At 41.4% G+C, this 25911-nt stretch overlaps 1 protein-coding gene across 1 annotated transcript in view; it reads left to right on the top strand.

Moving 5' to 3' along the window:
• The window catches only part of LOC310827936 (macrophage mannose receptor 1-like), a 48826-nt gene that overhangs the window by 13729 nt on the left and 9186 nt on the right, over positions 1-25911 (top strand). The window contains exons 7-24 of the mRNA XM_083704612.1: positions 607-789; positions 5720-5877; positions 5990-6103; positions 7660-7775; positions 9249-9397; positions 10309-10508; positions 11383-11507; positions 12312-12399; positions 14005-14149; positions 16149-16190; positions 16569-16732; positions 17481-17548; positions 18604-18704; positions 18873-19015; positions 21184-21298; positions 22320-22477; positions 23146-23248; positions 24157-24386. Of these exons, the coding sequence (XP_083560738.1) occupies positions 607-789; positions 5720-5877; positions 5990-6103; positions 7660-7775; positions 9249-9397; positions 10309-10508; positions 11383-11507; positions 12312-12399; positions 14005-14149; positions 16149-16190; positions 16569-16732; positions 17481-17548; positions 18604-18704; positions 18873-19015; positions 21184-21298; positions 22320-22477; positions 23146-23248; positions 24157-24386 (2402 nt within the window). The remainder of the gene's footprint in view (positions 1-606; positions 790-5719; positions 5878-5989; positions 6104-7659; positions 7776-9248; positions 9398-10308; positions 10509-11382; positions 11508-12311; positions 12400-14004; positions 14150-16148; positions 16191-16568; positions 16733-17480; positions 17549-18603; positions 18705-18872; positions 19016-21183; positions 21299-22319; positions 22478-23145; positions 23249-24156; positions 24387-25911) is intronic.

Below are 25911 nucleotides of genomic sequence, written 5' to 3'. Positions count from 1 at the left end.
GTTTAGCAGAGTTTCCCTGCTGATGCACCTGTTTATCAATAGTGTGAGAAACAGACTTAATTTACGATGGTTTGCAAACTTGTGAAGGAGGCTTAGATCGCCAATATCGTGTGTGTGCTGGATTGGGAACTAAAAGGAAATCTTTGAAGGAAGATGGGGCTTAAGTGATGAGGAAAAGGTGTGTGTATGTAAGGTAAAAGAAGGTAAATGACTCCTGGATGGTTAAGTTCAATCAAAGGCAACTATGGGGTGCGGTGCTCATCTCACTTTAGGCCAAGGAAGACAGCATTTGTCCACAGACAGCTTTCTGGGTCATATGGCCAGCATGACTAAACTACCTCTTATGCAACGGAACACTGTGATGGAACACACAGAGACGCCATTTGTCTTCCCGCCACGGTGGTACCTATTTATCTACTTGCACTGGCGTGCTTTCAAACTGCTAGGTTGGCAGAAGCTGGGACAGAGCAATGGGAGCTCACCCTGTCACGGGGATTCGAACTGCTGACCTTCTGATGTGCATGCCCCTAACATTATGTGGAATCTATACAGCATTGTGTGCATAGGTGCCTACTTGATCATTGTTTGTGGCTGTTGTTTTCCCAGAAACAAATGTGAATATTAAGTGTCCTGAGGGATGGATATCATATGCAGGCCACTGTTACAAGATTCACAGAACACCGGCCTTGTGGAATGATGCCTTAGCATCATGCAGAAAGGAAGGTGGAGATCTGGCGAGTATACACAACGTTGAAGAGTACAGCTTTACAATTTCCCAGCTTGGGTACAGTGAGTATTTGTACATGGTATCTTAACAATTAGCATGTTTTGTGTAGCAACAGTAGTTTACATAACTGGCACCTGCTTTCATCCCATCTAGGATTAATAAATATTACAATGGTATCAAGAATTTTAGTGGCTATTTCGCAGCATTTTTCAACTCGGTAAAGCTTTCTTCTCTAGTGTGCCTCCTTTTGTCTTTGATTTCATATGTGTCAGCCTAGCAATTTCTCAGGCTTGTGGGAATTAAGATGCATCTGTGGAGAGGTTGTTTTGCTTGAGGTACGACAATAGATGTAAAGCACTAAATGGCCTCGGCCCAGTATATCTGAAGGAACGTCTCCACCCGCACCGTTCAGCCCGGACAATGAGGTCCAGCACCGAGGGCCTTCTGGCAGTTCCCTGTGAGAAGTGAGGTTACAGGGAACCAGGCAGAGGGCCTTTCGGTGGTGGCACCCTCCCTGTGAAACATGCTCTCTTCAGATGTCAAGGAAATAAACAACTACCTGACTTTTAGAAAACATCTGAAGGGAGCCCTGTTTAGGGAAGTTTTTAATGTTTGATATTTTATTGTGTTTTTAATATTCTGTTGGGAGCTGCCCAGATGGGCAGGGTATAAATTATTATTATTATTATTATTATTATTATTATTATTATTATTATTATTATTATCATCATCATCATCATCATCATTATCATTATCTGTAGTGACCTAATGAAATGTCAATGCTAAGCCAGTGGGAAAAAGATAAGGCATTGGCTCAGAAGGCTCCAAGGACTAATGCAGGGGTAGTCAACCTTTTTATACCTACCGCCCACTAATGCATCTTTCATGACGGTAAAATTTCCTTCCTGCCCACCAGTGCTTGATGGAAGGAGGATTCAGCTTGTGCCATAAAACTCCCTACCGCCCACCTAGAATCCTGAAACGCCCACTAGTGGGCACTAGGGACCAGGTTGACAACCCCTGGACTAACGGCTTTGACTGGTCTGTGCCAATGCTATGATTTGGTACAAGGGCAGAAAATGCACAGCAGGCAGTACAGCTGGGAGAGAAGGCTTGGCAGTGAAGGGCCCTCACGCTGTGGCAGAGTCCATGCTTTGCATGCAAATCTTTCCAGGCTTAATCTCAGCATCTCCAAGTATGGAGATGTCCAATGTCTTCTGTCTGAAACCATGCAGAGCTGCTATAATCCTCCAGATGTTGTTGGACTCCAACTCCCATCAGCCCCAGCCAGCATGACTGATGGGAGTTGTAGTCCAGCAACATCTGGAGAACCACAAGTTCCTCACTCCTGATGCAGATAATACAGAGCCAGGTAGACCAGTGGTGTGACTCAATATGAGGAAGCTTTTCTATCTAGCTCAGCTGTAGAGAAAACACTTTGCTTGAAAAAGGTGCCAGATTCAAAGCTTGGTATTGTCATCAACAAAAATAAGGTAGCAGGTGCTGAGGAAGACAACTTCATTTGATCCAGGAGAGCTGCTACAAGTCAGTGGGGATAATACTGGGCTAGATAGGCCAGCAGTCTGACCTGGTATAAAGTACGTTGTCAGGACTGCCGCTAGGTCCCAGCTCACAGAGGACCAACGCCCAGTGGATATTATATACAAAAGTCTTTATTGAAGTTTAGTTTCCATTTCCAAGCTCTGGGCGCGCAGACCCACGTCTTAACGCTAGACCGGCTAAGTCCCCTCTGACTCACTGCTCCACCCACACCAGTTCAAGATTCTAGCCCGGCTCCACCTCTTGCGCTGCTCTTTCCTGCGTTGGGTCCTTCTGCCCTCTGGGGTTCCCTCCTTCCTGGACTCCTCTGACGCGGAGCCTCCTGAGTCTTGCCCCTCCCTCCGGCGGGCTTTAGGACCTGGCTCCCTTCCCGGGCTCCCCGCTGTGCCGCGCTCCTGTACATTTGAACTTGGCGCGCGCGCCCAGCCGGTGACTTTCCTTCTGACCGTTTCCCCGCTTCCTGATGTGGGTGTTGCCAAACCTGACTCCTCTCCTCCCTCTGGTGGTGAGTACACTGGTCCCGACTCCTGGGACTCCCCTTCCCCACTGCGCTCTGGTGGAGACGCTGGTCCTGATCTCCAGCTGCTGCTCAGGGACTCCCCGCTGGCCCCTCCCTCTTGAGGTTTCTCCCTTGGAATCTCCCTTGCTCTGGCCACCGGCGCTCCCTTCTGTGAGTCCTCCGATTCGCTAGAGAGGCTTGTGGAATAACTCTGGCCACTGTCACTGCCTGCGCCCCCCTCGTACTCCTCCTCCTCACTCTCCATTTGCTCCCCCTCCTGTGTCTCTCCTTCTGAACCCCTGACATACGTAGATACTAGTCAATACTGTATGTACAGTGGTACCTTGGTTCTCGAACTTAATCCATTCCAGGAGCCCATTCGACTTCTGAAACCATTCAGAAACCAAGATGCACTCAAGCGGAAGCCGCGTCAGACTTTCGGCTTCAAAAAAAACATTCGCAAACCGGAACACTTACTTCTGGGTTTGTGGCATTCAAGAGCTGATTTGTTCAGCAACTAAACCATTTGAGAACCAGTCTAGAAAGGTGTTTCAGTGAGAGATGATGTTTTGAGGATTCTGCCATAACTTTCTGTGCTAGCTGGCTGGATCCTGTGTCTTGCAGCGTAATGCAGATGTGCTGTAGTGGAAAAATAAGGCAGAAGACCTTGTTGCGGGAACAAACAGGGGGAAAAAACATTATGTAAGTGTCAGGAATGCAGGACCAGGAGCAATGGAAAATCTCATTTAAAAGCAATATCTCTGTCATGAAGCAGAGGTTATAATGACAGTAGGTGCCAGAAAAACCAAACAGTGTACTACATTCTGCTTGAATGTTGAATTAGTCAGAGGAAGTCCTGTGTACACATCTTGGCAGCACCATCTTGTTCTTAGTGATTCAGGTCAGTGGAAAGGAAACACCTGTTATGTTTGGGCTCGGGTTCAGGATTCAGCCTCAGTGGTGACATCTCTTACAGTTAAGGGCAAGAAACTCCATGAACACACTTTTAGCTATTAACTTGCCGCTGGTTCTTAAAAAAAAATAATATGGTGACAATTGAATATTGCTGGATGTAGCCTTTTTTAAAAAAAAATATTGGGAAACTATCATTGAAGAGCAATCCATCCAGCCCTATGACTGATGTGCTAGTGCCCATGAGTGGAAGATTCCTACCAGTTCCATCGTTTCCCGCTTCATCTCTGCTCCTCTATCTATGGGTATGCATGGATATATGCACAGAGAAGGTGAGAGATCATTGCAGGAAATCAGCGGTCTCTGCATGTCTCTCATCCAGCCCATTCAGTGTCCCTTCATCCCTCTGTGCAAATTCTCATGTCCCAGAGCATTGTCTCCCCTTCCTTATAATTTCCCTTTCCTTGTTGCTACTGCTCAGTGGCGTGCGGTGAAATCTTTCATAGGGGAACAGTTAGGGCCAGAGACACAAGCTTGCAAGGGTGATTGGGGTGTGTGTGCTGATGTCATGCCCGTGAGAATCGTGCCCCCTTCCTTAAGTTGGGCAGAAGCTTCCTGGGCTCTGGCAGTATGCTGGAGCCCTGCTGCCTCCTTCTTAAAGCTAGGCAGGCTTTGGGAAGGTGGCGGGAGGGCTCTTGGGCCTATTGGAGCATCACACCTCTCTACCTAAGCTGGGCTTTGGGAGGGAGGTGCCAGGGGAACATTTAGGGGACTAGCCTAGTCCCCCTAGTCCAATGCCTGCATGCCACTGCTACTGCTTTTGAAATCTATATTCTGATTTATTCATTAACCCAAGGCAGATTTCAGAGTTAAAGAACGATGCCACCACACTAAAGTACTATCAGTAATAGGTTTGAGATACAGCAGACACTTTGTCTAGTGTCCCCAAAGTTAGCTCAGTTGGTTACAGTGTGGTGCTGATAAGGCCAAGGTTGTGGGTTCGATTCCCCATATGGGTCACCTGCATGTAACCCTTAGGTCCCTTTCAACTCTACAATTTTATGTGCAGCTGTTCTTCAAAATTTATTTGAGAGCTGCACTGGCTCAGAAGGCGGGTTCTGCTTTCGTTGCTGGCACTTCTGGCCATACAAAGCAATTCTTGCCCACTTCCATTGGATTCCCATCCAAGCACAAATCCTTGAAGATCTAAATGAGGTCAGGCATATGTCTCTGAGTACAAGAAGTAGTGTGCTACTTAGTACCAAGTGCTGGAAATGACATTGGATAGTTGAGCTACTACAGGACCATTGTGGCAAATGGGATGCATTGCTGTCATGCCCTGTTTGTGGGCTTCCCAGAGGTATCTGATTTGACCACTGTGGGGAACAGGATACTGAACTGAACTGATCTGCTTTTGCATGCTTATGTACTTAACATGCCCAGATGTTAAAGTCTGTAAGAGAGGCTCTGCTTCACATCCCATGGGATGTTCATAGGAAGCTTGGTCCAAAGAGAACAAATAATTCAAAGGATAAGAACAGTAATACGGTAATTACCAAATCCAAATTGCATTTCTTCTCAGTTTGCTTGGTTTCCCAATGCCCATCAGCCCCAGCCAGCACATCAAGTTAGTGAAAGCTGGCATAAAGGACATTTCATTTTTTCATCCCCCCACTTTGGTTAATTAAAGAAGAGGCTTAATGTCCCTTTTCACTATTAAAGAAACCTTTTCCTTTTTGGGGAGAGCTGGAGTAGTTTAGAACAGCAAGCTAAAAATAATGGGCAGATTTTAATTCATGTGTGGGTAGAGGAAACTGAGATCCCATTATTGAATTTCAGAGTAACATTTATTGCCAACAGGTTGACCTTGGAGAAAATAGTTCTTAGGCATGCAATGGCTGACATGGTGCTGCTTCAATAGCAAAATGCCTGGACCTTAGACATTCTGTACAGAAATTACATTTCCCCTTGCTCATCTGCATCCAGCGGAGTGTCATTTTTGCCTATGCTCATCCTGTTAGGCTCATCTGATGAATTGTGGATTGGGCTGAATGACCGCAAGGTTCAAATGTACTTTGAATGGACGGATGGGACTCCTGTAACATACACGAACTGGCTGCGTGGAGAGCCAACACATGCTAACAACAGACAAGAAGACTGTGTGGTTATGAAAGGAAAGGTAAAGTAAAGTAAAGCAGATGGCTCATTCGATGTGCTTCTACTAGACCAAGTATATTCCTGTCTAAATATGTCACAAATCTTATCCAAGCAACTCCTTTTGTCCAATGCAGCAAGGGTTCTGGGCAGATCAACCTTGCGATGTGAATCATGGATACATTTGCAAAAGCAAACCACTAAAAGAAACTCCGGGAGATGCAGATGTAGTCGAAGAAGGCTGCCAGAAAGTAAGTAGATCAATACAGAATTCCCAGTGGCTCTTTGGCCCACTTCCCCCAAGTAGTTGTTGTGCTCACATTCAATGAGCAGCACCTACAATGCAACAAGGGATAAAACCTTGTTCCTGTGTCCTCTGCAGGTTGCAGTGGTCATCTGCTGTTGCCACCAGTCAGTGCTCATAATAACTAGTTATTCTGGAAACCATGTAGCTACTGTATATTGTGGTTTTTCATTTGAAAAAATCCCCCGGGCTCCCCCTTCTCTTCAGGTTCTCTTCCAACCACCTCCAAAATGCTCTGCAGAACCATAGCAAGTGAACAGCCTATCTTTAAAAAAGCGTATCACAACAAACATGCAACAAACATGCACAACATCCTCCTGTCTGAGGCTTGCTCAGGTCCATATTCCTGACCTCTAGCCTTACGGATATTTGTCAAGGGTAAAAATGGTTTTATTCATCCAGGCTTTTAATGTTTGGTCTATGGTGGTGGTTGTTCGGCTGAAGTTTTTGGAATCTGAGACCTTTAACTGTCTTGATGTTATCTGCCTGCTACCCCCCCTTTTTTTAGTTATGTGTCTTTAGTTATGTGTCTTTATGTGCCATTTTATCTTACTTGCTTTGTAACTGTAAGCCTTCTTTTTTTAAAAAAACAACAACCCCAAAACCATATCTATCGATGTGGTGGAATTAAACCAATCATCTCACTGTAAGTTTTGTATTTTGGCCATGGAAGCATTAATTTAGGAAAATGCAGATTGAATTAGTAGTATTTTGTAAACTTGTTTTATGCGCCAGGCATTTGTCAGGATCCTAACCTTTCCCCCTCCTTTTTTGGTCTTTTTCACTCTTGTACAGAGTTTTTTCTCTCAGCTATTTTATTGGAAGGGAAATAGTAAAACACAGGAATAAACAGTTGTTATTCGCTTGGCATAATTAAATAAAATCAAGTTCTCAACCCGGTTGCTATTTGCTCTGATTCAGGAGTAGAACATGGGCTTTCCCAGGGAAAGTGGTGGGGCAAAAAACCAAAACCCTCTCAGGCACAGACCAGGAAATCCCAGATGTGTGCCTAGAAATGCTGCACAGAAGGCAGTCTGGATGAACCCTTAATCTGGGAAAATAAAGTCTTGATTAGCTGGAACTGACCATCTTCCAACATCAACAGTAGACAATTGTCCGATCCACCAAAAAATCACTTCAACAGAATTCATGCTTAGAAAGTGAAAAAAACAAACAAACATAATTGCACAAGGGAGCAGAGCAAATACAATAGTAAGTTAAATTGGTTTAATATCCCTATAAAACAATAGACTCTTAATGAAACGGATATCCCTACAGGAAAGGGCCTTTTTACTGATTAAACATTCCTAATATCCTATTTCATTTAAGGAAGTATTTTAGCTGTATTACTTTCTGCACTCACCCAGTTTTTGTTCCTTTCATTCTGTTTTTGTCTCTTGCTCAACCTTCATCAGTCTTCAACAGAGTTTTTAAAAGGTTATAATATGCACACTTGACCTCACAGGCTGTCTGTAAAAGTACATTATTCTTCCTTCCAAACAGGGCTGGAAAAGACACGGTTTATACTGCTACATGATTGGAAATGTATATTCAACATTCGCAGAAGCAAATCAAACATGTATAAAGGACAATGCTCATTTAGCTTCTGTTGCAGACAGGTTATTATTATTATTATTATTATTAATTATAAAAATAATTGTCTGAAGTCAAAATATGACATTTTTGTTAAGCTAAGGCCTGGTGCCATCATGCAGAAATCTCAGGATTCTTTCTTCCCTAAAACGTCTTCTATTTAAGGCAGGATGAAAAACCTCTTTCAGGTGGAGCCATCGCTCCACGAAAATCCTTCAGTTGGACTTTGTAAATTTAAGCCTAGCCAGAAATGTGAAGAGCTGAATCCAGGTGGAGTCTTAGGGCTTTTGAAAAGAAAAAAGAAAATTTCAAAACACAATTGCATTGTAAAAATCGTATGCATGCACGCAACTGCAAAATTCATGGATGACTTTTTGGCGTATTTGCAGGGAACACCCGTCTCTGCTGAAATATTTTCTCCGTGCTCTGGTCTTCTTGAAGCAAGACCTTCTTGCAGAGGAAGGAGCTGCAGTTGTACCCTTTGCACAACACCACAGCTCTTTTCCCTCTCAGCTACTCTCCTCTGAAAAACTGATGGATGGGAGGGGACCAGGAGGGCTGTATGGGCAGGATGGGGTCCAGAGAGCTGTATCTAGCCCACATGCCAGAGGTTGCTCACCCTGCTATATCACAGATAAAAAATGGTAGTTGTGGTGTCTATTAACCACAGTTTAGAGCAGTAGCAGCATAAACCTTGGCTATTGTTAAGGCCAGGAAGAGAAGGATAGGTGGGAACATGCCAGGGAAGGGTTAGGAAGGTGGGAGCATGGAATTTAGGAGTGTTTAACTGCATCCACTCAAAGTGATATTGTTACGTTGTTTTACTTAGGAAGTTGATGATATACAACTTGCACATTTGATTTCAAACTTAGAGAATCCATACCTTGGATTGGGGAAACCCAGCCAGATGCGCAGGGTACAAATAATAAATTATGATGATGATGATGATGATTTAAAATTGCTCCTCCATTCTTGTAATTTCTGCCAGTTCCCTCTTCCATAGGACCCCTGCCCCCACAACACATTCAGTTCTGTTCCCTAACCCCCAGGAGAATATTTTTAAGGGGTATGGGGTGGGGGGCTTCAAAGGGAAAGGATATGTGGGAAAGGCCCATTCCATAAATCTGAAATCTTCAATTCACAAATGGAAATTTAGGATCCAAGCCCTGTAGGCTTAGATGGTTAGCATACAGAGGCTTAAGGCAGAGCATGCCCCCAGGATCCAGACTTATTTCTGAACATTAATTCTGCAATGTCTGAACATGTCCTCCTCTGGTCCCTTGAACCTTCTTGGGTGCTGTAATATTTCCTTCCTGAAAAAGACATTATTTTATTCCCATAGGGATGAATGTGCCATCCCAGTAGAGCCAACACTTTTATTTGTACAGTAGATGGATATACGAGCCCATGCTACTTCATGGCTACATTTGCAGGGGCTTCGTCACAAAACATTTCATAGAAATGAAATGCTACTTTTGCCTTTTATTCCTTTTCTGCAGATACGAACAAGCGTATTTTACTAGTCTGATTGGGCTCAGGCCAGAACAATATTTCTGGATTGGTCTTTCTGACATACAAGAAAGAGGAACATTCACATGGACCAGTGGGGAATCTGTTGAATATACCCACTGGAATGTGGAAATGCCTGGTATGTAGACCAATTCTATAGAGATACTGTGAAATCCTGGATTTTCCGCAGAAAGGCAAAATTTTGACTACTCTCCGTATTACACAGAATGTTCTGTCTGTTTTGTAGACAGAACTACTCACAGACATAAGAACAAATAAATATATGATTAAATATTTCTTCTTTGGCACTTACCTCGCCCCATTTAAACTTTCCATTCTGCTTGCTCAAGGTATAAGTAAGTTGCTTTGTTAAGTTTTTGCAGACCTGGTTAGATCTGAAAATGTATTACTTTTGAAACCCCCTTGCTTAAACCTCAGCTTTGTTGCAGTATAGAAAAAAAGGAATTTATTTTTTTCATAAATTTATTCCCTGTCCTTTGAGAATTTTTTCTCTACGAAGTAGCTTACAACTATATTTAAAATTACAGCATTACAAATTCTGAATTTTAAATAGTTGTAGCCTACCCTGGGATCAGCTCATGAATTGTGGCTAATGATAATAGTAATAATGAATAACAGCAATTGTAATAATAATAATTCTATATTTAATCTGTCAAAATAAAACAATGAAACCACATTAAAATTGAAATCCAAGAGGCTCATGCAAGACCCTCAATATACATCAAACACTTCTCAAAGATTGCAAGGAATGAGGCCTGCCAAACCTTTTAAAATGCAGGGTCCCACAACTGGAGCCACCAAACCAGGATCTCCACAGCTGGGCACCTCTGAGCAACCCCTCCAGCACAGATCTCAAGAAAAAAAGCTGTGTTGATTGTACAATTTGTTTGTTTGTTTTTTCAACCCTTGAGATTTTATGCTAAAACAAATCTAGGGGTTAAGTTGCTAATTGGCAGTGGATGTGTTTTTCCCTTTCCTTTTTTGTGTCAATTACATGGCCCTGTGTGTCTCTCTTCATGTCCCACAAAGGGAGAAAAGCAGGCTGTGTTGCCATGAGGACTGGAATCACAGGTGGCTTATGGGATCTTCTGAAATGTGAGACAAAGGCAAAATTCCTCTGCAAGCGCTTTGCTGATGGAGTGACTCCTCCGCCGATACCAACGACAACTGCTGCCCCCAGATGCGCTGACGGCTGGAGTCCAAGTGACAGTAGGAACTTGTGCTTCAAAGTATGTCATTCAACTGCAAGTTTTTTAAAAATGAATCTTACCAAATATGTACTGCCATTTGTTTACATCTATTTGTCTTTGTAGTTAGCACAGGAAACGTTTGTTAAAAATGTGTTGTGTTCCCTCATCCTTATGTTCTTCCCACTTTTCCAAGCAGTGGGAGAGTCCAGAGATACAACACTTAGGAAAGAGGTCACTGAAGGCTTATTGCCATTTTGTAACAATTGTGTTCATTTACGGATATACACAGCACCTGTAGTTTCCCTAACGAAATGTTGTGCCTGGCAACTTTGCCATGGGGTTATTAAAGAACGTATAGAGCAAAAGCTTGGATACAACTTGGAGGGAAAATACCTGAGAAATTGCAAGTGAAGTTTGGACTAGCTCAGTAACACAGGTGGTCCTCCTTTCTCACTCCAGATATAGCTGAAGTACCATAGATAACTTGATGATAGAGCATCTGTTCTGCATGCCCAAGGTTCTAGCTTCCATCCCCAGCCTCTCTGGTGAAAAAGTGTTAGAGGGAAAGAGACTTGTCTGAGGTCTTGGAAAGCAGCAGCCAGCTGGAATAGATAATAATAGGCTAGGTGAACCAATCATCTGACTTGGTTTAAGAGAGATGATGATAACAATACGTTAGCTGAACTCAGTGGTTCTTTTTCTGAGGATACTCAAGGGTACACAGTTCCATCACCATTTTTTTCCTATAAGAAAAGCACTGGCTGAGCTGAACTGAAAATATCTAAATTATATTACATTTATTTTGTTATAATGAACATAATTTATAACTTCCCTTATTATGAAGCAATGTTTCTTACTTTTGTCATGTGCAGATCTTATTGTGCCTAACTGTAAAATAACATATCATCATTAGGCTTTCATGAGGAGTGATGATAAAAAATCGTGGGCGGATTCTCAGAGTTTTTGTAGAGCCATGGGAGGTGAGCTGGCCTCCATTAGTAGCTCACAAGAGGAACGTTCACTGCAGCGCTATTTGTCGTGAGTAAATTGATTTATCCATGTTACCATAGCTATTTCACACCCACATTTAAAGCACTCTTGTACCACTTTAACAGTCGTGGCTCCCCCCCCCCCCAAGAATCCTGGGAAATGCAGTTTGCTAAGGATGCTGATGGTTGTAGTCCTGTGGGGAGTAAACTACTGTTCCCAGGATTCTTTGCGGGGAAGCCATGACTATTAAAGAGGCAGAAGAGTGCATCCATGGTGTGGATGTTACATATAAGAAGATGGAAATGGCCATTTAGTCCCTTGTGCAGTACCGTTTTGTGTGAATCCACAAGTCCTTCCAATCAGCTGATTTTGGGTGCCATTGGGTGAATTGTTAGTTATTCAATGTAACTATAACTGTAGATTTTAGTCAAGGAGGGGAGATTTGTGCTTGTGGGATTTTCTGCATCAAGGTGCCTAAACAACGTGACTCATCTTGGGCATTATGCACCTCGATTTGGGCAGAGAGCAGGCAAGGGGAAATATTTGTGGTTCTGCCTCAGATGGGAAATGTATTGATCTGACAGAAATAAGACCAGTAGACGACTTGACTATTGGAAAAATAGCAAACAACACACTCTGTGACAAATAACATATGTCGTAATAAGCAGATGGTCTTTGAGGCGGAATACTGAGCTGCATAAAGTGAATCTTATTTCAAAGACAAGCCAAGACGCTTAGTTGGAAACTAAGCATTACAATTACAAGTTAACATAGTTGGGTTAGTTTAAAAGTGATTTCATAAAGCAACATGTCTATTTATCCAAGTCTCCTTATGTTTGTGTGATATCTTAGGGACCAAGGATTCAGCTCTTCACATTTCTGGCTAGGCTTAAATTTACAAAGTCCAACTGAAGGATTTTCGTGGAGCGATGGCTCTCCAGTGAGTGACTTGCACTGTTTTTAAAATATTGTGGTTCCAATTTTACTACTTACGTGCCAAAAACCAAGAGAAGCAAATGAACATACAGAGCCTGAAAATTATGCTAAAAATGAAGTTTTGAAACCAAATACTGCAAAATGCTAAATGCCCAAAGGAGTGTCTCCATCCCCCACCAGCGCGGACAGAGATACAGCTCCAAGGGCTTTCTGGCAGTTCCATTAGGAGAAGTTTGCAAGGAGTTACAGGGAACTAGGCAGAGGGCCTTATTGGTAGGGGCACCCGCCCTGTAGAACGCCCTGCCATTAGATGTCAAGGGACTCGTCTATACTTGTGGTTTTTAAGGATAATTATGATAATCATATAGCCATACGATGTTATTTTAAGACATCAACAATGCATTATTAAGTTGATACACCAGAGGACACTGAGAGTTCTCCCCGTGTGAAATAAGTGGGTAGACCTTGTAGAAAAGGAAGAGTAGGATGTATTTATGTTTTAGAATGATATCAAAAACATCATTCTAGAATGCTTAAAGAGTGAGTATAAATCCAGCCAAGGAGATAAACAACTATACAACTTTTAGAAGACATCTGAAGGCAGCCCTTTATCGGAAAGTTTTTATTGTCTGATGTTTTTATGTGTTGGAAGATGCCCAGAGAGCTGGGGCAACTCAGCCAGATGGGTGGGGTAATAATAATAATAATAATAATAATAATAATAATAATAATATGCATTTTTACATGGCACTTTATTGCAGACTTAGTGTTGCTTATGTTGTGCAGGTTCTGCACAGTGTTTACATTGCATCATCTGTACAAAATGCCATCCCATATTAATTTCCTACTTCATCTGGATTTAACATTTCCATCTGTTGTGTAACCCCCTGCACTGTAAATACATATTAAAATGGGGGGAGATAATAATAATACCAATAACAACAACAACAATAAATAAATAAATAAATAAATAAATAAATAAATTTATATCCCACCCTCCCCTGCCAAAACCAGGCTCAGAGCAGCTAACATCAATTATGTAACACATCAAGATAAAATCAAGCAATCAATTAAAATACATCCTAGAATCCTAGACTTTCAGTGCTCACCAGGCCCTGCTGTTTGTGCTGAACTTATATGAGCTTGTGCGAAAAGTTGGGAGGCCACTTTCATGCAAGTTCTTATGGGGGAAAGGGGAGGGGAGTCAAACTGAACCCTGACCAAAGGCCCTGCGGAAAGATGTCAGATCCCACAGGGCCCTGGTCTCTTGTGACAGAGTGTTCCACCAGGCTGGGGCCACGGCTGAAAAGTCCTTGACCCTGGTGGAGGCCAGTCTAATCTCCTTGAGGCCCGGAACCTTCAAGATGTTATTATTTGCAGACTGTAAGGTCCTCTGTGGGGCATACCAGGAGAGGCGGTCCCATAGGTACAAGAGTCCTAGGCTGTAGATGGCATTTTGATGAGGACAATGCAGTGTGGACACTGCAAAAGAATTTGCATGCCTGATCAGTGCTGAGTATGCAATAACCTGCTGTGTGAAGGCACCCTTCATTAAAATGAAACCACCTTATTTCCAGACAAGCAATGTAACGGACTTATTTCTCCTCAGCTTGGATATACAAACTGGGAGTATGGAGAGCCCAATAACTACAATGAAATTGAGCACTGTGGAGAGCTGAATGCAAATTATCGGATGCGCTGGAATGATATACACTGTGAGGACTTGTACAACTGGATTTGTCAGATTAAAAAAGGTAAGATTTCTTGCCTTATTAAGCTGTAACGTCACCAGAAGATTGCTTGTGATACTATGGTATTTAAAAATAAATAAATACTAAAAATCTTTTTAAAACAAATCAGCATTCTGATTAATTCAACACACACACACACACACATCTCAAAGATGTGGACAATAATAAATCTGTGGCTGTTTATGGTGTGAAAGCTGCCATAAATACTTCATACCAGGCGTCAGCAGAGTTGAAATACAGTTGGCAGCAAAGCGAGTGGAATCAGCCCTGAGTCTTGATTGATCAGAGACAAAAGAAATATTGGTTACATTGCTAGTGAATAACCTTTGGATAATTTTTCTCCAAGGAATGCCCTAATTGTACTGAAATCCTTTAAAAAAAAAAAAGGTATTGGTCATGTTGCATATCTGGTGGTAATCCTGCTCAGCTGAGCTAGTCAAAAGTTTCTTTCCCCCTTTTGTTGGAATCCTCTTGAATTTCGGAGTTAGAAGCCAAACTCTAAATTCAAAATTTTGATTGAAATTCTATCAACTTTCGCAGACTTCCATTTTAGCTCTAGCAAGATGACTTGCTTTTTGCTTCTGTTGGTTAAGGTTGCTTTGATGCAACCTTAACCAACAAATAAATGCTCATGAAATAGCAAATGCCATCCAACGTACCTTTCAAACAAATCTCAATAAACAGACCACCTTGAAGCATCCTCAGACCACTGTTCCAAACTAGAGGAAGGTGAATGCATTAGGGAGGAATTAAGTGTAAGCGGATGTGCTAAAAAAAGTTGCAAAAGAATAAAACCCAATAGTTTGACCACTACCTTAGAATATGATCACCAGTTTTCACATTTTCAGTTATTGTATGCAATCTATCAAACCTATCAAATTCCCCACTCTGCCTGAACATATTATGTAGCCACCTTCACAGGGATCCCTGTGAGCTTCAATTTTTTATACAAAAAAGTTATGCCATTTTTTTCTTTTGCACCATTTGTCAAATTCAAAATCCATTGTGAAGAGTCATTCTATTATTATTTTTGTTACAAAATGAGATCCTTTTGAAATATGAGTGACACAGAAATCCAAATTCAACTTAATAATATTAAAATACCACTTGGAAATAATGTGGGAATTGGGCAGTTCAACATGCTGGATGATATTGTTGAACTTCCCAATTGGCCAAAATATACAAAACAAATTCAAATGTATGCTGGGGGTATAAGCAAGTGGAAGGAACAATGTACCATATGTGGTGGGGTTGTGATAAAATTTTAAAAGGGGGGGGTATTGTCTACGATGAATTAAAAAAAAATGTTCAGACAAACATTTGTGGAAAAACCGTAAGCCTTTCTTCTGAGCATTCTGAAAATTGATATCTCAATTGATAAGAGGAGGGTGTTATTATATGCTACAACAGCAGCGAGAATGCTGGTTGCTAAAAATTGGAAGGGGGATAGAACACCAACGAAGGAAGAACGGCAAATTAAATTGTGCGAATATTTGGAATTAGCAAAAAATGACAGAGGTGGTCAGGAATCAACCAAACCAAAGGTTTAAAAAGGAGTGGGACTGCTTCAAAGAGTACTTGGAAAAACATTGTTCTCAAACAAAATCTTTGATGTGTTTTGACTAAATTTTGCAAAGTAAATAATAGAAAGATAATGTATACTTTATGTAAGAGAAGTGAACTAAGGAAAAAAACCACAGTTAAAAGATAAGGAAGAAGTAAGGAGTCTCAAGGAGGTGGAGGGAACTCACATGTGAAGAAATACTGATTTATTTTGGTTTGCATTTGTGAATAAGATAACATGTTTTGAACAAATGGAATATGTGTACAAATAGTTAAATTAAAAACTAAGAATATTTTTTTAAAAAAAGATATTGTTGAACTTCCTCTTCACCAAACTCCACCAGCACAGGGGCTCCTGCTGCCTTGATCACCCCGAGGCATTGCTTAATTATTGGTTTTAATAGGATAATGCATGTGTGGATCACATTTTTCCCCCCAGGAGAAGAACCAAAGCCTGAACCAACAGAACCACCTCTACCAAGTAAGTTTGCATTGCTTCCTTTGAAGAAATCATGTCATGTCAATAACTAGGGATTGAAGCTAAGTGAGTGTTGCCGTTCCCACCCAGGCAGATGGAGGTTTCCAATTTCTTTGAGAGCTGCACTTCAGGAATAAGGTTATCAAGCACAGCTTCTCCCACATCAGTTGCTCAGAGTCCAAAACTAGACGTGATGGGGCAGGCATCTATGGATCTGAACTACTCAGATAATTTTTACACACCCCTTCATTGCTCTACCCTACTGTGCCCTATTGCTTTAAGAAGTTTATTCAAAGCCCAGATCTGATGCAGGAAGTGACCCAGGTAGGGGTGGTTAGCCATGCACGCCCCCCCCCCTAATCCATACCACCTCTCTCGCAGAATTTCAATATAGCAGTGATGGATGGCTCATCAATGGAGACAAGCAGTATTATTTCAGCACTTACACTGCTCCTATGGAAACAGGACGTGAGTTTTGCAAGAAGAACTTTGGAGATCTTGCAGTCATTGAAAGCTTCACTGAGAGAAGATTCTTAACAAAATATGTAAGGCGCTAGTTTATTATTTCCTCAAATAAATACTTCAGAGTAGTAAGCATTCTTTGTTATAAAAGACTATGCCTTTTCAGAAATTTCATTTCGTGAAACACTTGCTCTAGAAATTTGGCTCTAGAAATTTGGCATACCTTTTGTTCCCTTTCATGTTGTTATCCCCGAGTAACAGCAATTTGCCATTTAAATTACACACCTTTATTTTATTTTATGTATTTATTTATTTTGTAAGATTCATGCACCGCTTGATTTGTAAGAAACCTCAAAACAGTTTATGAAAGATAAAACAGTAAAATCAAGAAAAATTCACAACTGTACTTTCAAACATACAAAAGTTTAAATACTTAAAACAGATTGAAATTTCCTCAGCTTTCTAAGTATTTGGGTAGGCTTGTCTAAACAAGAATGTTTTTAGCACGCACTGAAAAGAGAACAGTGAAGGTGCTTGCTTGATTTCTCCCTAAAAAACAAAAACATATTAGGAGATACTTTACAACCCCGAGGTTTCGACTGCCTAGGGGCCTTCACAGGGTTTAATTCAGTAATAGAAAGAGACCTGGAATAACAAATTTCTTTTCTTTTCAGTGTTTTAAATAAGTTTCAGAAGGCCCAGTTAACTGGATAGCTAGGGACTTTAGTTATTCTCAATGTGTTTTTAAAGGGATTACATTTACAATGGTCATTTGTTGTATAAAAACTTAATGCTTGCCTCAGACATAGCATTTTCATCTTCATGCTTTAGATCTCAAAAAACGACTGGACCAACGCTTACTACATTGGCTTAAAACTGAGCCTTGATAAAGACGTCAGGTAAGTAAACAGAAAACATTGGAGCTTATTACACGACTCAATTTATTAATACTAGACAAATATGCATAGTACTATATAGAGAATCAAGTCCAATGCAGTATATTGTGTAACTTATCTGTGTGTGTACACGCATATTGCAGAGCTGGAAAAAGGCTGCAGCAATTTAGTGGGGATGTATATAATGTGTATGCTGTATACATTTAAAGTAACCCTCTCCCCAATTCCCATCCTGGGGAACTGTAGCTGTGCAAGTGGTAAACTGAAAGTTTTGTGTTTAGGGGTATATGCTTTGCATGTGCTTTAAATGTATGGTGCAAACACAGATACAACATGCAGGGCTTTCTAATTTTGAAAAGGGCATGGAATTGAGGGGTGCAAGATCAAGGTTTATAAAATGATGTATGATGCAGAAAAAAAGTAGAGGGAAGTCCTTCTCCCTCTCTTTTTAGAATACTAGAATTAAGGTTCTAGTTCCAGCCAGAGGCAGATTTAGGGGAGCATGATCAAGCGGAGAGGGTGTTGCAGGGGGTGCAGCAAAAATTATGAACAATGGAGGGGTGGTGAATTTTGGCATTGCACAAGGCACCGCTGAAATATTAAAGTCCAAAGTCTGCCACTGATCCAGTGAAGCTGACTCATGGGCAGGTTAAAGGAAGTTAACATGGAATTCACATCCTAATGACACCCAGCCTCAAACTCCAAACCAGGTCATATTTGGGCTGTTTAGTGGAACTGAAATACAAATTATGATAGACGCAGATAGGGAAGTTGTTGCAGGCAGAGAAGGGATTCACATCCACACCAACCCCTGAGCATCCTTCACAGGACTTCGTAATCCTGCTTTATATTTCTTTGACAAGGAATCTTCATCAAACACAGTGTTTTTCCTTCGTATCTAGTTCAGCTCTCAGAGCCACAGCTTGGATTTTTAAGATGCAGTCATCATTGCGAAGCTGCTATTGGTTCCCCGCTCCCTAAAGATTACCCTTAAATTTCCCTTGCACCTTAAGCCATGTTGAAAACAAATCAAGATAACAGAATAATTTGTCTTTAAGCTGGATGGACGGAACCCCCGTGCAGTATTTAGCCTGGGCACCACATGAACCCAACTTTGCAAACAACGATGAAAACTGTGTGGTCATTTACAGAAGGACAGGTGGGTAGTCTGCCGATTGTCGTCATTTTATTTTTGTGGCAACACATTGTGCACATGAAATTTCCAGGAAAAATAATAAGGCATCTTATTTGTACAGGGTGAATGGTATTCCTAAATGCAATGCACAGTTTAACTTTTATGGCAGATCACTTATTCTTTCTTGTTTAGGACTTTGGAATGATATAAACTGTGGCCACCCCAATCCTTTCATATGTGAAAGACACAACAGTTCAATCAATGCAACAGTTGCTCCTACAGCCCCTTCTGTTCCGGGAGGATGTCCAGAATCATGGCTTTCATTTGAAAACAAGGTACCATTATAATGTTCTTGTTTCAAAGGAACACTGGGAAACAGCTATAAATATGTGCATTACTGTCCCACGTGGCTTTGTCTGTTTTTATTTTTTGTATATTCAAAATGTGTATTGGCAGACCCCCATCATAATGGAGCTCTGCTTATGCAGATGGTCACGATCAAAATGAGCATGGATCTCATTTATCTGGTACTTTCCATTCTGCGCTGTGTATCATTTGTTTGGGGCACCTCCAGATTGGTGTTGTGGGTATGTGGTCCAACATGTTATGGACACTCTAATTGTGCACGAGTGGTGGCTTCATTCTGCTTCAGTTGTTTCTGTGGTGCTTCCCCAGCGCTACCACATTATTGTTGCCGGGAGTTGCAATAGAACAAGAGAAGTGGGACAGAAATGAAGCAGGACATTTGTGGTAAAAAACAAAAAGGGTATGGGATTTCAATAGGATGTGTGCTAATTGGAAACAAAGCAGTGTGAGTGCTGCAAAGGTTTGAAAGCAGCATCATGTGTCATAGTCCCTACAGCTTTATGAGCACAAATCATCTGGAATGCACAATAAAAAGAGGCCTTGTGTCTGTAATATTAATAATTCCCTCCCTCCTCTTATCTCTCTAATGGCAAAGTTTTTGTTTATATAAATTTACTGGGGAAGGGCTTTAGCTCAGTGGTATGCTTTGTGTGGAAGAGGTCCCAAGTTAAATTCCTAGTGTCCCCAAGGTTGGACTGAGAAAGAATCTTCCCAGAAACCTTGGAGAGTCACTGGTAGTCAGCAGCCACAAGACTGAGCTAGGCAGACCAGTGATTTGGCTTGTTATAAGGCAACTTCCTATGGGACGTGGGTGGTGCTGTGGTCTAAACCACTGAGCCTCTTGGGCTTGCTAATCAGAAGGCTGATGGTTCGAATCCCCACGAAGGGGTGAGCTCCCGTTGCTCGGTACCAGCTCCTGCCAACCTAGCAGTTCAAAAGCACGTAAAAGTGCAAGTAGATAAATAGGTACCGCTCTGGTGGGAAGGTATATGGCACTTCCGTGTGCTGCTCTGGTTTCAGTGTTCTGTTGCGCCAGAAGCGGCTTAGTCATGCTGGCCATATGACCCGGAAAAACTATCTGCAGACAAACGCCGGCTCCCTTGGCCTGTAAAGTGAGATGAGCACCACAACCCAAGAGTCGTCTGCGACTGGACTTATCTGTCCGGGGTCCTTTACCTTTACCTTTTAAGGCAACTTCCTACGTTCTGTGTTAATAGAGAAGCATGTGAGAAGGTTGTGCCTTTCACAGCACAAGGTTGGCAACAGATTGGCTCTGCATGAAATTTTGCTTTTGACAATCCTGCACTGAAAGTGATGTCACCTGTGAATCGTCGTTTCCATCTTCACCCCAATTTGACAATGTCTAAAGTTTGAGTTGTAATAGCTACAGTGTACAAAAGAAATCAGAGGTTAATTTGCTGACTTATTGTGTCCAGGAAAACAGCCTAGCAGAGAAAAAGCTGGGATTCTTAAATATCTGAAGCTGACATAGTATTTGCATGCTTGAGCTAAGATGAGTCTATATATATGAGGTTCAATAACTTATCACAAATAGTTTAAGGTAACCACAATTGTGGTACAATGAACTTAATTTCACCAATTATTTTGAAAAAGAAAATGCTTAATAAAAAAAACAAATTCCATATTGAGTTTGGGGAAGGTTCTTCTTACAAATATTTCTGGATGTTTTCAGATCTTACTTCTCTACCAGTAATGTAAACATACCCTTAATTCAGATGTAACAGAAAGCCATAGTTTGATTCTAATGCTGGTTTGTTGGGGCCAGTTGGCTGATTTGGAAGTAATGGCAAACTATGGTTGGCTGAGACCAGAAAGTTACAAATGGAAGGATGGAGCATGTGAACAGAGGGCCTATTCATGTGCCAGGCAGTGGCTTAGCATGACATCTGAACCAACTCTATGTTTGGTTCACTAGCTTGAGGGGTAGGGGAGGAAAGCAACTGAAAGCATTTCGAAATGTTCATATTTCAAGTGCAAAAAAGGACACAGCTTTAAAGTAAAGGGAGAATTAAAGGCCAATGTCTGTTTTCTGGGTTCGAAGATGACAATCCTACCTAGACCTGGATTATACTCAGATTTCTTTCTTTTTTAATCATTCTCTCTTCAATTTTTTTAGTGCTACAAAGTATTTGGGTTGGCAGATGAAGACCGAAATAATTGGGATTCTGCACGAACAGTTTGCAAAGGCTTACGAGGAAACCTGGCTACCATATCTAGTGAAAGGGTTCAAGGTACTCCACATTTGCATCTATATATGCAAACACAAGTAATACTTTCAAAATATTACTTCAGTTTTATATTTTCTGGAACTAATGTGCCATCAGTCTGCACACCCATCTCTTTCACTATGCAATGAAAGGCTGTAATAGTAGTATTGTCGTATACTGATACTCATCTTCTATTGATTACAAAACAAAATGTGAATTGTATAAAACAACAATGATACAATAAAGCCTACAAAAACGTTTTTGGCAGATGGGCACCTGTCCATTACTTCATTTAGACATAATGGCAAACCATACTTTGCCTGTGAGCTTGGATCCCAAATCACCACTTGATCCTGCTTTAAGATCCTGAGGCAAATATTGTTTGCACAAACATTGTAAACACTATTGTTTGCAGGGACCTGGGAGTGGAAAGCAACAATACCAACAAGCCAAAAATGGAAACTCCAAAGCTCTTTTCTTCATGTAGGGATGGGGACACTTGGGAAGGGGAGAAGGAGTGGGGGAACCATGAGTTTTCTCCAGGTGTGTTTGGGGGGAGGACACTTCCCCCATTTGTTTCTGAAATGTTGAAAAACCAAAAACGGGAGGATGGGGTTTCCCACAATTTTTCCATTTTGTGGGGAGTGGAAGGACCTTCACATCTTTAGATGTGCAAACCAAATATGTAGGCTTGAGTCTGCCTGTGTTCAAAATACCATCTGAATACAATTGATGCCCAAGTGTGTAATAATGCTCAATATTTGAAGTTATGAAACACTGAAATTCTCTCTACACTCTCAAGCAGAATCCAAAACTTACAGTTGTGGTTTTAACATTTCTCATAGTCCTCTGTGTTTTCTAATAATAATAATAATAATAATAATAATAATAATAATAATAGCATATATATGTAATTTCCAAGGCATTCCCCTTTCCTTTCATTCATTCCAAAACTCAGTGTTTTTCAAGGCTGTTTGGTTTTGAATAGTGTCTCAGTTTTTGGAGATGTCAGCTTTTCCTTCCACTTTTCCTTTCCCTTCCTTAGCTTTCCTTACTTCCCAGTTGAACAATTTCCCAACGGATGCATGGATAGGATTCAATGATATCAATTCAGAAGAGATGTACCTCTGGACAGATGGAAGCAGAGTCAGTTACACCAACTGGGCAAAAGGCTTCCCATCATCTAATTACGATGCAGAGAGGGTAGGTATTTGATGAATGCACAATATGTCAAATGTTAATTGGAAGACTGCTCCATATCATCCCCACAACACTTCCTTTCCCACAAGCTTCTCCTGTACATACATGGCCTCAAGTCAGAACTATACTGTGAGGAGAAAAGAGGCAGTGTGGAGGAGCAAAAAGTAAGTTAATTGTTAATAGGAACAGCAAAATTGCCAGCAATACTGAACTGGAAAAATATAATACTGAAAATCAGTATTTTTCAGATACTTTTTGGCATAAAACCAGGCCCTACACATCACAGACTGCAAGTTGTATTTTGAGGCAGGAGTTCCAAGAAGGAATTGTGGCAGAGGGAAATCTAGTAGGTAGGGAAACAAGATCCTATGGTAGCTGCTAGGAAGGCAAGGGCAATTCTGACATCTGGCCAGCCAAAGCCCAAGCCTGACCCAGAAGCCCGATGATATTAAGGAAAATGAATAGGTTGCTGGGTTAGTGGAATCACCCTGGAGCATGGGAATAAATAAGAGATTTCATAAGGGGCAACAGCGTACAGATCTGAAATGTCCCGATTCTACTCCTGGTGGCTCTCTGCAATTAAATTTATATAGCTCGGGAAGAAATCAAAGATGCTCTGAATATCCCACTACTATTTCTAGGATTTGTTTCTCCTTCTTCTTCTTTCATAGGAAGATTGTGTCGCAATGAAAAACAGGCCTCTTCAAGAATCGGGGAAATGGAGACATTTTCACTGTTCTGAGAAAAAGGGCTACATTTGCCAGACAGATACAGGTGGGTACTTCTGCTAATCTGTTTCCCCTGCTTACATTAGAAGAAACTCTCATGCAAGCTCTGATTAAGCTTTCATGGTTTCCTCTGTGCTTCAGTAAAGGGCATTGCAGAAGGTAATCTACAACTCTACAATTCGATGATTTTAAAGTGGCCCAGATAGCAAGGTGGCCTTTGGACACATGGAACAGTTTTAGAGCACTTTTTGCCACATCGAGTTTGGATCTTGGAGGTTGCCAAGGTATAGCTCAAGGCATGGCGATGGTCATTGTCTGCACCTCTGGCCCAGTGATATAGTATACTGAATAATATGCATACAGAAAAATATTATGGGCATCCTATTTCAAGGTCACAGGTGGTGGTTTTTCTTGTAGTGCTCAGCTGCCTGAGATCCTTTAACTGGAGGTGCCAGGGACTGAACCTGGGACCTTCTGTGTTTGAGTCATATTTACCAGTGAGCTGTGGCCTTTCTTTACGTACATTTCTGCATACAATATCCTAGGTCAAAGCAGTGGCCGCTGCATTCCATTCCATTCCATTCCATCCCATTACCTCCATGCAATGACGTATCCAATCTACATTTCATCACAAGCTTATGGGCAGCATCCAACTGACTTACTCTGTCAGCGCATGTATTTCCATTTGCGCAGTGGATTCTGTCCCCTCCCCTCTCTCCACATGTACCTCACATGCTCCCCAAATTTGCACTGGAGGGTTGGTGGAACCCCCAGAATAGGTTTAGAGGCTGCATGGGGGAAGAGAAATTCTGTGGCACAAGTGGAAAACTGCATTGATGGAGCAAGTTAGTTGGATAGTGCCCCATGTCTGTAAAGTTATTTTTCTCCTTTATATATTTTTCTTTAAATTAAAGTAACACTGCATTGGATTTAATTTTCCTTTCCCTTTTGCAGACCCCAAAACTCCTGTTCTTCCAACACCCACAACAGCATATCGTATCCGTTACAATAACAATACCTACTTCTTCTTTGAAAGCAAAATGGCATGGAAAGATGCTCAGAAAAGTTGTGAACAACAAAGCTTTAACCTTGCTAGCATTTTAGACCCTTTCACCCACTCATTCCTCTGGTTGCAGCTGCTGAAGTATAAAAGCCCAGTGTGGATTGGCCTCAATACTAATGTGGTAAGTACATCACATATTTATCTAAAAGGGGCCTTAATATGGATGCTTCTATTTGTTTCTAGTTATTTGTTTATCTCAGGTCATTCAATCAGCATGCAATTAAAATAGGACAATAGGTTACAATACACATTCAGTTCAATCCAGCCAACATTTCAGGTCTGCTTTCTAACTTACTTAAGGACTTTTATAAACCCAGATGGTTCCAACTCTTACATAGCAAAATGTATTGGTATTGACTTGCTAAAGTGAGCAATATATGTATTGTAATATTCAAATAAATACATATATTGCTCACTTTAGCAAGTCAATACCAATACATTTTGCTATGTAAGAGTTGGAACCATGTATTGTAATATTCAAATCAGGGACGCAGGTGGCGCTGTGGGTAAAAGCCTCAGCGCCTAGGGCTTGCCGATCGAAAGGTCGGCGGTTCGAATCCCTGCGGCGGGGTGCGCTCCCGTTGTTCGGTCCCAGCGCCTGCCAACCTAGCAGTTCGAAAGCACCCCTGGGTGCAAGTAGATAAATAGGGACCGCTTACTAGCGGGAAGGTAAACGGCGTTTCCGTGTGCGGCTCTGGCTCTGGCTCTGGCCAGAGCAGCGATGTCACGCTGGCCACGTGACCCGGAAGTGTCTCCGGACAGCGCTGGCCCCCGGCCTCTTGAGTGAGATGGGCGCACAACCCCAGAGTCTGTCAAGACTGGCCCGTACGGGCAGGGGTACCTTTACCTTTACCTAATATTCAAATCAGATTAAGGGACATTGAAAAACAAAACGATTCAGCTGTAAATAAAATTTGCTCCCCCAAGTTTTATGATTCAAACACAACAGATAACATTGTCCCATATTTCAAAATTAATAATTCCAGTCCAACACAGGGCCTTTATGTTAGCCCGACTGAACCTTTTCCCCTCAGCTTTTGTTAAGGACAGATATTTAAATATCCCCAGAAAAGATAGGCATTGTAGATGTTTTCTGAATGTGCCGGACACAGTAGATCATATTCTTTTCTACTGTCCATTGTACAACAAGCTACACAAACACATGCCATCCCCTTTCCTGAATAGTCTAACATCATGGCACAATGAAAATATCAGATTCTATCTTTCTGATATTAACCTGGAAGCTGACTTTTTATCAATAGTATCTCTTAGGGTGATGAATGGCACTATTTAGCAGGAAGAAACTCCAATGAAAATCATTAGTTACATATTTTTACATGGCTGTTTATTTGTATATATATTGAAATTGTATATATGGATGTTTTATGATGGCCTATATTTGCAATGCTTAATATAGGTTTGGCAAAGTAAGTTCAATCCAAAAGAAGCCTAGGTGAAGGAGATTAATATTAAATTCACTTTCCAATATACTGAGTCAGTTAGATTTTCCTGTCCTATGCTACAAGCACAAAAGCCCTGTTCAGAATATCACATGCAGTGAGAATCACATGCAGAGAACAGGGTTTGTTGACACCAAACTGTCTGTTATGTTCCACTGAATTGCAATACATCAAGATATATAATGC

The sequence above is a fragment of the Podarcis gaigeae genome (genome assembly GCF_964106915.1).
Source record: "Podarcis gaigeae genome assembly, chromosome: 12".
Lineage (NCBI taxonomy): Eukaryota > Metazoa > Chordata > Lepidosauria > Squamata > Lacertidae > Podarcis > Podarcis gaigeae.
The sequence above is the reverse complement of the archived record's forward strand: the minus strand, read 5'-3'. Positions and strand labels throughout refer to the sequence as shown.